This window comes from Anser brachyrhynchus (genome assembly GCF_964034855.1).
Source record: "Anser brachyrhynchus genome assembly, chromosome: 2".
Classification (NCBI taxonomy): domain Eukaryota; kingdom Metazoa; phylum Chordata; class Aves; order Anseriformes; family Anatidae; genus Anser; species Anser brachyrhynchus.
The window spans coordinates 48110655-48121853 of NC_137695.1; the positions used below are offsets into that span (position 1 = coordinate 48110655).

General features: G+C 47.8%; 1 protein-coding gene across 1 annotated transcript; it reads left to right on the forward strand.

Annotated features, from left to right (window-relative positions):
* The first annotated feature begins 215 nt into the window (after positions 1 to 215).
* LRRC14B (leucine rich repeat containing 14B) lies at positions 216 to 10870 on the forward strand. The gene is made up of 2 exons (XM_080578001.1): positions 216 to 1123; positions 10008 to 10870. Exons 1-2 carry the CDS (start codon positions 219 to 221, stop codon positions 10651 to 10653), a joined length of 1551 nt encoding a protein of 516 aa, XP_080434127.1. The 5' UTR covers positions 216 to 218; the 3' UTR covers positions 10654 to 10870.
* The last annotated feature ends 329 nt before the right edge of the window (positions 10871 to 11199 follow it).

Sequence of the window (11199 nt, forward strand, 5' to 3'; positions counted from 1 at the left end):
ATAAAGATCTCATAGAAGTTAACTGCTGCAGAATCAGTGTAACAGGTCCAAAATAGAAAGCAGAGGATCAGCATGTGACTGTTCATTTTACCTTCCCAACAAGGCTTCCCTAAGTAGCAAACAGCAGCTGCAGTTAAAAATAGAAGGTGATAAGCAACTAGGATCTTTAGTTAAACACAGAAGTCACCCTTCATAACGGCAAGAAGTCCAAAGCAACAATGAAGTCTCTCCGATTCCTTAGCGCTGAAGCATTCGTGTCAAATGCAGAGTTTGCAAGGAAGAGTCTCAGCAGTGTTGCCCATAATCTTTTTCCTCTTCTTTTTAAAGCAAGCTATTTGTTAGAGCAAGGGGAAGTGATTCATGACTTGGTAAAGAACTGGCCGCTTGTCGACTTTAACATGGGAAAACTTCTGGGAACTACTATGGACTACCAGGAAGACCTGAGCCACAGAACATGCTCAGTGTGCTTGGAAAGCTGTCTTACAGGGCTGAGAGACTATGTCCTGCATCATCCTTCTCCCTGTGTGAAAAGGTTGAAAGTAGTGGATCTGACAGGTATAAAAGATGTTGAAGTTCAGTTTTGTGACTGTAAGAAGCCAATGGGGAGGTGGGCCAGGACAGAGCTGCTCTCTAAGCTTTGCTTAGAACTGCTGGTTGACCTTCAACAAATGCAATGCAAGCCATGTACCTTTAAAATCAGTATTGATGTGCTAGTTGACTTGTTTGTTACAGAACGCAACTATGAGCTGGTAATGCAGGCCCTGTTGCAGAAGTGTTATTGTCCACTGAAGATCTGCTGTGTGGCATTCAGAGCTGACAACTTGGCTTTGCAGAAATTCTTCTATATCATAAAGCTCACTGACCCCTCTTTGTTGCGCAAACTGGAAGTAGTTCACAATGTTCGCCTGGAAATGGAACACTTGGAAATTCTCTTCAACAGCATCCACTTCCCTCTACTGATGTCCTTGACCTTGCCAGCACGAACATTTAATGTGCAGAGACACACAGCTACAGATGAACTGATGCTTACTACCATTGGAGAAAAGATGGGTGAAATGACACAACTGACTGAGCTGAGTCTGGCATTTTCTATACTCACAGGAAGAATACAGAAACTACTCAGGTAACTTGGTCATCCTGTTTTCAGCCAGAATGTAAAGAACAGCCATTAGTGCCATCAGCAATTTGAGAACCTTGTAGAATAAGGGAATTGTGTGTATCTCAGGGTGTTTGCGAGAAAGAGCAGCAGGAAGCTAGGGAAGAGTATTTTGGGGGGAGAAGTGGAAGTCACTTGGCGAGTCAGTCAGGGCATGGTGGGTTGGTTTGTGCAGCAGTTCATACAGGCAGGACAAGCAGGCCGGGCAGAGTATCCCTCCCCACTCAGGGGACCGGCTCACCTATCATCTGTATCCCAGACAGCAAACCCAGCCATGGTCTCCACCAGGCAGAAAGCTCTTGCCAAAAAGACTGTGGCAACCCAGACCAACTGCAAGCCCCAAAATAGGGCTGTTCAGGTCTCTGGCTGCAGGGAGTGCCTGAGCCTGTTGCTGCCAATGGCGGGTGGCAGAGATACCACCTGCATGAGGTGTGCAGGTGGAGGATCTGATCAGCCTGGTGGCAGAGCTCAAGGAGGAGGTGGAGAGATTAAGGACCATCACGGAGTGTGTGCAGGAGTTAGACTGGTGGAGCAACTCCCTGCAAGGCCTGCACGAAAGGCACCAGAGTGATACACCCCAAAGAGTGGTGGACCCCCCGTAGCTGTCGGGCAGAGGTAGGGGACCTAAGAGATGGAGAGGAATAGAAATGAGTCCCTGCTCGGCATTGCAAGCAAGCCTCCTCCCTACCCGCCTCACCTCCTTTAAAAGGTTTGAGGCTCTGGAGCTTAAGGGATGGGTAGGTGAGGATGTGGGGGAATGTCCACCCAGGAGGTTGTCTAGGGCAAGGAAGTCGACACTGTGCCTCGAGACTTCCTCCACCAAGAGGGAAAGAATGGTAATCGTTGTAGGCGACTCCCTTCTCAGGGGAACAGAGGGCCCCATATGTTGGCCAGACTCTACCTGTAGGGAAGTCTGCTGCCTCCTTGGGGCCCAAGTCAAGGACACTCCTTGCCTGGTTCGCTCCTCTAATTATTATCCCTTACTGATAAGTCAGGCTGGCAGCAATGAAATCGCTGAGAGAAGCCTGAAGGCTATCAAAAGGGACTTCAGGGGATTGGGGCGGTTACTGGATGGAGCGGTGTTTTCCTTTATCCCTTCAGTGGCAGAGAGGAATACCGAGAGCCCAGCTGATAAAGCATGGCTGGGAGGCTGGTGCCATCACAGGAATTTTGGTTTTTTTTTGACCATGGGGAGGTTTACTTAGCACCTGGCCTGATAGCTGCAGCTGGTTCCCACCTGTCTCAAAGGCGGAAACAGATACTAACCCAAGAGCTGGCAGGGCTTGTTGAGAAGGCTTTAAACTAGGTATGAAGGGGGATGGGGACGAAATGAGGCTCAAGAGAGGTGAGCCCGGGGGGAGCAATGCCAGGGTTGGGGGTGAGGGAAATAGTGCAACTGAAGTGCGTTTACACCAATGCGCACAGCATGGGCAACAAACAGGAGGAGCTGGAAGCCATTATCCAGCAGGCAAACTGTGACTTAGTTGCCATCACTGAAACATGGTGGGACCACTCGCATGACTGGAGCAGTGCAATGGATGGCTATGAGCTCTTCAGAAAGGACAGGCAACAAAGGAGGGGCAGTGGTGAGGCTCTCTATATTAGGGAGTGTTTTGATGTTGTTGAGCTCAGGGCTGAGATAAGGTAGAGTCCCTATGGATAAGGATCAGGAGGATTGCCAACAAGGCACACATCCTGGTGGGGGTCTGTTATAGACTGCCAAATGAGGATGAGGAGACAGATGAGGAGTTCTACAGGCAGCTGGCAGAAGTTGCACAATCGCCAGCACTTGTTCTCACGGGGGACTTCAACTTCCCAGACATAAGCTGGAAATAAAAAACAGCCCTGAGGAAGCAGTCTAGGAGGTTCCTAGAGTGTGTGGAAAATAGCTTCCTGACTCAGATGGTTAGTGAGTGTACCAGAGGGGGTGCCCCACTAGACCTGCTGTTCACAGAGAAGGACTGGTGAGAGATGTGGTGGTTGGGAGCTGTCTTGGGCAGAGTGACCACAAAAGGTAGAGTTTTCTATTTGTGGTGAAATCAGGAGGCAGGTCAGTAAAACTGCTACCTTGGACTTCTGGAGGGCAGACTTTGAACTGTTCAGGATGTTGGTAGGGAGGGTCCCTTGGAAGTCAGTTCTGAAGGGCATAGGCATCCAGGAAGGCTGGATGCTCCTCAAGAAGGAAGTCTTCAAGGTGCAGGAGCAGGCTCTCCCTGCATGCCGTAAGATGAGCCAGTGGGGAAGAAGACCAGTTTGGCTGAACAGGGAACTTTTGCTGAGTTTCCAGAGGAAAAATAGAGTTTATATCCAGTGGAATAAGGGACAGACAACTCGGGGAGGGTACAAGGAAGTTGCCAGCATGTGCAGAGAAAAAAATCAGCATGAGCCCAACCTGACCACTATGGTTAAGGATAACAAAAAATGTTTTTACAAATATATTAATGGTAAGAGGAGGCCCAAAGTGAATCTACATCCTTTACTGGATGCAGGGAAGAACATGACTACTGAGGATAGGGAAAAGGCTGAGGTTCTTAATGCCTTCTTTACATCTGTCTTTACTAGTCAGACCACTTATCCTTGGGGTACACAGCATCTCAACCTGGAAGTCTGCTATGGGGAGCAGAAGAAAACCCCCACAGTTCAGGTGGAAAGAGTTAAGAGAGCTGCTGCTCCACCTGGACTGTCACAAGTCCATGGAGCCAGATGGGATCCACCCGAGGGTGCTGAGGAAGCTAGTGGATGTGATTGCCGAGCCGTTTTCCATCATCTATCAGTGGTCATGGTCATCCGGAGAGGTGCCAGATGACTGGAGACTTGCTAATGTGACGCCCATCTATAGAAAGACTCATAAGGAGGACCCGGGGAACTACAGGCCTGTCAGCCTGACCTCGGTGCCAGGAAAGGTCATGGAGCAACTCATCTTGAATGCAGTCACACAGCTGGGGATCAGGCCCAGCCAGCCTGGGTTCATGAAAGGCAAGTCCTGCCTTACCAACCTCATCTCCTTCTATGACCAGGTGACCCACCTGGTGGATGAGGGAAAACCTGTTGATGTAGTCTACCTAGACCTCAGCACAGCATTTGACATAGTCTTCCACAGTATTCTTCCAGAGAAGCTGGCAGCCCATGGCTCGGACAAGTACACTCTTTGCTGGGTTAAAAACTGGCTGGATGGTTGGGCCCAGGGAGTGGTGGTGAATGGAGTCGATGGGGTCACCTGGGGGTCGGCCTCTTCTCACAGATAACTAGTGATAGGACTAGAGGGAATGGCCTCAAGTTGCACCAGGGGAGGTTTAGGTTGGAAATTAGGAGACATTTCTTCTCAGAAAGAGTAGTGAGGCATCGGAACAAGTTGCCCAGGGAGGTGGTGGAGTTATCATCCCTGGTGGTGTTTAAGAAAAGGTTGGACAGTGTACTTAGGGACATGGTTTAGTGGCTGATATTGGTCGTAGGGTGATGGTTGTACCAGATAATATTGGAGGTCTTTTCAAACCTTAATGATTATATGATTGGTAACTTTAATTTGAAACTTTGGTTTCAGTTGTTCATTTTGTTTGTCAGTTTCAGGGCAAGAGAGATCTGATGCTTTTCTCTACTGGAAATTAAGCTAACCTATGCATATTCATGATAAATACCTGTAAAAAATGTCAGTTCTTAAAAATAACAAGCTGGCAGTGAACAGTGGTCATATTTGAAATGAAAATAAATGTTGACTGTATGCTTTTCAAAGCATCTAAAAGAAGCCAGACAAAAGTTTTGAGACAAATCAGCTTACTCTAAAATCCCACCTGTACAAAGAAGGTATTCATTTAAATGTTGTGATTGGCACACTGCTTATATTGACAGAAATAAATAATGAGTTTCTAACCTTGATCCAGCTGAGGTCTGTGGCCGAATTCTCACTGAGTTTCATATGAATAGGATCTGTTTTGATTTTCACCCATCAGGACTATTTTATATTCAACTAAAATATTTGCCTATGATTTCAGGTTCACTTCTTCCAACCACCTTCTTCATCAGAAGGTCTTTTTGAAACTTCAGAACAATCACAGAATCACAGAATCATCTAGGTTGGAAGAGACCTCCAAGATCACCTAGTCCAACCTCTGACCTAACACTACCAAGACCTCCACTAAACCATATCACTAAGCTCTACATCTAAATGTCTTTTAAAGACCTCCAGGGATGGTGAGTCAACCACTTCCCTGGGCAGCCCATTCCAATGCCTAACAACCCTTTCAGTAGAAAAGTTTTTCTTAATATCCAACCTAAACCTCCCCTGGTGCAACTGGTGCCCATTCCCCCTCGTCCTATCACCAGGCACGTGGGAGAATAAACCAACCCCCACCTCACTACAGCCTCCTTTAAGGTACCTATAGAGATTGATGAGGTCGTCCCTGAGCCTCCTCTTCTTCAGGCAGAACAACCCCAGCTCCGTCAGCTGCTCCTCGTAAGACTTGTTCTCCAGATCCCTCGCCAGCTTCATAGCCCTTCTCTGGACACACTCGAACACCTCAATATCCTTGTAGCGACGGGCCCAAAACTGTAGTGCTGCTTGGGGTTGTTGTGCCCCAAGTGCAGGACCCAGCACTTGGACTTGTTGAACCTCATAAAGCTGGCCTCAGCCCACGGGTCCAGCCTATCCAGATTCTCCTGCAGAGCCTCCCTACTCTCAAGCAGATCGACACACGCACCTAACTTTGTGTCATCTGCAAACTTACTGAGGGTGCACTCAATCCCCTCATCCAGATCATCGATAAATATATTAAAGAGAACTGGCCCTAGTACTGAGCCCTGGGGGACTCCACTAGTGACCAACCTCCAACTGGATTTATCTCCATTCACCACGACTCTTTGGGCCCGGCTACCCAGCCAGTTTTTAACCCAACGAAGTGTATGCCAGTCCAAGCCATGAGCAGCCAGTTTCTTCAGGAGAGTGCTGTTGGAAACGGTTTCAAAAGCCTTACTGAAGTCAAGGTAGACCACATCCACAGCCTTTCCCTTATCCACTAAGCACATCACTTTGTCATAGAAGGAGATCAGGTTCGTCAAGCAGGACCTGTCTTTCATAAACCCATGCTGACTGAACCTGATTGCCTGGTTGCCCTGCAAGTGCCACATGATGACACTCAATCCGCTCCATGTGCTTCCCTGGTACTGAAGTCAAACTAACAGGCCTAGAGTTTCTTGGGTCTACCCTCTGGCCCTTCTTGTAGATGGGCATCACGTTTGCTAGCCACCAGTTGACTGGGACCTCCCCTGATAGCCAGGACTGCTGATAAATGATGGAAAGCGGCTTGGTCAGCTCTTCCACCAGTTCCCTCAGTACCCTCGGGTGGATCCCATCCGGCCCCATTGACTTACATACATCTAAGTGCTCTAGCAGGTTGCCAACCATTTCATCGTGAATTATGAGGGCCACATTCTGCTCCCCCTTCCCTTCCACCAGCTCAGGGTACTGGGTATCCAGAGAACAACTGGTCTTGCCGTTAAAGACAGGCAAAGAAGGCATTAAGCACCTCAGCCTTTTCCTCATCTCTTGTCACTAAGTTTCCCCCTGCATCCAGTAAAGGATGGAGATTTTCCTTAGTCCTCCTTTTCGTGTTCATGTATTTATAAAAACATTTTCTGTTATCTTTAACAGCAGTAGCCAGATTAAGCTCCAGATGAGCTTTGGCCTTTCTAATTTTGTCCCTGCACAGCCTTACAACATCCTTATAGTCCTCCTGAGTGGCCCGCCCTCTTTTCCAAAGGTCATAAACCCTCTTTTTTTTCCTAAGCTCTAGCCACAACTCTCTGTTCAGCCAGGCCAGTCTTCTACTATGCCAGCTTGTCTTTGGGCACGTGGGGACAGACCTCTCCTGAGCCTTTAAGATTTCCTTCTTGAAGAGTACCCAGCCTTCCTGGACTCCTCTGTCTTTCAGAACTGCCTTCCAAGGGACTCTGCCAACCAGTGTCCTGAACAGCTCACATTCTGCCCTCCAGAAGTCCAAGACAGCAGTTTTACTGATACCCCTTCTGACTTCACCAAGAATAGAGAAATCAACCATTTTGTGATCACCTGCCCAAGACAGCTCCCAACCACCACATCTCTCACCAGTCCTCTGTTTGTGAACAGAAGGTCTAGTGGGGCACCTCCCCTGGTAGGCTCACTAACCAGCTGCGTCAGGAAACTATGTTCTCCAGAAACCTCCACGCTCTCCAGAAACCTCCTAGAATGCTTCCTCTGAGCTGTATTGTATTTCCAGCTTATGTCTGGGAAGTTGAAGTCCCCCACGAGAACAAGTGCTGGCGATTGTGCAACTTCTGCCAGCTGCCTGTAGAACTCCTCATCTGTCTCCTCATCCTCATTTGGCAGTCTATAACAGACCCCCACCAGGATGCTTGCCTTGTTGGCCTTCCCGCTGATCCTAACCCATAGGACTCAACCTTATCATTCCCAGTCTTGAGTTCCACAACATCAAAACACTATCTAATATGGAGAGCCACACCACCACCCCTTCTGTGCTGCCTGTACCTTCTGAAGAGCCTATAGCCAGTCATTGCAGCACTCCAGTCATGGAAGCGGTCCCACCACTTTTCAGGGATGGCAACCAAGTCATAGCTTGCCTTCTGCATGATGGCTTCCATCTCCTCCTGTTTGTTGCCCATGCTGCTTGCATTAGTTCAGATGCACTTCAGTTGGACTATTGCCTTCTCCCTCAGCCCTGACTTTGTTCCCACTGGCACACCTCTAATGAGACTTATTTCATTCCCATCCCCCTTTTTACCTAGTTTAAAGCCCTCTCAGCCCCCTGCCAGCTCCTGGGCTAGTATCTGTTTTCCCCTTAGAGATAGGTGGGACCCGTCTGCAGTTATCAGGCCAGGTGCTGAGTAAAGCCCCCCGTGGTCAAAAAAAAAAACAAAATTTCTGTGTTGGCACCAGCCTCTGAGCCATGTGTTTATCAGGTGGGCTTTCCATGTCCTCTCTGTTCCCCTCCCTGCCACTGTAGGGGTGGAGGAAAACACCACCTGTACTCCTGCTCCATCTACTAATCGTCCCAGTCCTCTAAAGGCCCATTTGATAGCCTTCAGGCTTCTCTCAGCAATTTCATCGCTGCCAGCCTGGCCTATCAATAGAGGATAGTAATCAGAGGGGCGAACCAGGTTAGGAAGGTTTCTGGCAATGTCCCTGACCCAGGCCCAAGGGAGGCAGCAGGCTTCCCTATGGGTAGGGTCAGGCCGACATATATGGCCCTCTGTTCCCCTGAGAAGGGTGTCACCTAAAACAATTACCCTTCTTTCTTTCTTAGTGGAGGCAGTCTTGAGGAGTGGAGTTGACTTCCTTGCCCTAGGCATTCTCCTGGGTGGACTTTCCACCTCATCCTCACCCACCAGTCTCTCAAGCTCCAGGACCTCAAACCTGTTGTGTAAGGGCACCTGGGAAGGTGAGGCTGGTAGGGAGGGGGGTTCCCTGCGATGCCGAGTAGGGACCTGTTTCCATTCCTCTCCATCTCCTAGGTCCCCTCCCTCTGCCCGACAGCAACAGGGCAGAGGGTCCACCACTGCTTGGGGTCTATCACGACGGTGCCTTTCTTTCAGGCCTTGCATGGACTTGCTCCATCAGTCTATCTCCCTCTCACACTCCCTGATAGCCCTTAACCTCTCCACCTCCTCCTTGAGCTCTGCCTTCAGGCTGACCGGGTCATCCACCTGCTCACACCTCACACACACGGTGCTTCTGCCACCCTCAAGACAGCAGCAACAGGCTCAGGCACTCCCTGCATCCAGAGACCCGAACTGCCACATTTTTGAGCAGGCACTCAGTCTGGGTCGCCAAAGACTTTCTAAAAAGCGCTTTCTGCCTAGTGCAGACCATGGCGGTTTAGCTATAGGTAGACAGCCAGTAGATGAGCTGTTCTGAGCAGGCAGGAAAGCTCTCCTCCATCTCTGCATGCCCTGCCTGCACACACAGCCCTGACTGAGGCGCCACGTCCTTTTTGCCCGTCCTGGCCACCGCGCTCCCTAGGGGCTGCTCTGAACGTCAGGGAGGGGGTGCTGCTGGTTCCACCCGCGCGTCGTCAGCCTCCCTCACGAGGGCTGCCAGGTCCTGGCGGCTCCCTCAGCTGTCTTGAGTGGCCTCGATGCCAGAAGAAAGGCCCTGCCCGCCTCAATCCCCCGCTCCGCTGCAGAATGAGTCTGCCTCGGAGGCGATTGCCTCAACGAGTGGCTGCAAAATGGCGGCAATGCCCTCTTGGGCATTTAAAAACATAAAGTAGAGACAAAACTAGAAATAAAATCTGATGTTTTGCTAGAATTCTGATTGGCTTTCATCTTGGAATGAATCCTTCCTTAATGGACATGATACAAACCTCTTGAATGGTAACAGCTTTCTAAAGAAGCCACCAATGCTTTCATGGTAGTAGTGATCTGATATTAATTAATCAATTAATTAATATTAATCAATTGCATGTTCAGAACCTGACAACGTACAACAGTTTACATAATATACACATAGTATATTCCCAAATTAATACCCTCTAAACCAAAACAGTTGGAGTCAACCAACTGGGCAATGTGATCTAGTGGTTGGCATACTGCCCATGGCAGGGGGGATGCAGCTAGATGATCTTTAAGTTCCATTCCAACCCAAGGCATTCTATGAGTCATGTAAGGTAGGAGATAATTTACAGAATTGATTGCAGGAGCAAAATATGTCATCGTTGGAACACGCTTCTGTTTCTCAGAAGAGATTAATAAAATAATGAATGTGGCATATGGCTGCATTCGTAATGTGGATGGTTGTGTGAAAATTTGTAGTTTTTCAATGTTTTATGGAATAAAACTTTTTTTTTTTTTTTTAATTCTGCAGCCCACTAAAAACTCCGCTGAAGATGTTGGATGTTTCTAACTGCTCATTGAACCATGATGATATGGCCTATTTAGCCAATAGCTTCCATTCTTATCACTTGGAAACCCTGGATCTGAGTGGGCATGATATACCCGACCTTTACCCATCAACGTTCTTTAAACTTCTTAGCCATTCCTCTTCAGTCCTTAGGAGTCTTATCTTGGAGGACTGTAATATCCAAGATCGTCATGTCAACATGCTGATTTTAGGCTTAAGCCCTTGTTATAAACTACAGGATTTTAAATTTCTTGGAAACCCACTGTCATCTGAAGCACTTAAACACCTTTTCACATTTCTCTGTGAATTGCCAATGCTGAAAAATGTGGAGTTTCCAGTTCCAATGGACTGCTACCCTATTGGCATCAGCTACCCAATTGATGATGCCAGTCTCTGCAGATTTGATCACCAAAAATATGAAAGAATAGCAGAGGAGCTTAATCTCATTTTACTCCAAGGAAATCGGGAGGATGTGAAGGCTTCAACTCCACTCTTTGGCAGTTATGATGCCGCTGTTCAGGAGACAAATGAAGAATTGGGAGCCTATTTGATTATGTCCTTTAAGGAGACTTTAGAAAAGTTCACTGCTTCTCTTAGCAAAATGAGTTAAAGGTATAACATAGTGGTGATCAGATGTTCTGCCAAATCAGAAGCTAGTTTAGTCTTTACTGGAAATGTGGCCTTCATAGATCAGTTTTGAGTTTTCTTTAATTTCTGGACTGAATTTACTTCTGTTTTAATATCTTCTGCTCATCTGAGGTATTTTAATTATGCTGTTGCATACCACTTACATAAATACTGCTTCATCTCAAAAGAAGGGAAGATCCTTAATAGCTTATCTTTTTACACAAAAGCACTTAAGCACTTTGTTTCTTAGTAAAACAAGAGGCGTCTAAGCTTGGCTGACTTCTACAGTTTTCTCTGGATTTGGCAGTGAGGCTTACAGGCCAACAGAAAAGAACAGGCAAGCCCCTGTACAAGAAATGTATTTGACTGACTGTACACAGCATCCCGCACCCCTCCACAAACTGTATTAATAGAGTGTGGGTAAAGTGGCTAATGGGGTGTCAGAATGCAGCAGTAGGGCCACAAAAACACATCTAGGGAGCATACTATAAAAGAGGAGGAATCCCTGGGTAGTAGGCAAGTGTCATAG

Coding starts and splice junctions, on each gene's coding strand:
- LRRC14B (XM_080578001.1), top strand. CDS start 219: ATGAAGTCTCTCCGATTCCTTAGCGCTGAAGCATTCGTGTCAAATGCA. Junction 1,124..10,007: donor AGAATACAGAAACTACTCAG/GTAACTTGGTCA, acceptor TTAATTCTGCAG/CCCACTAAAAACTCCGCTGA.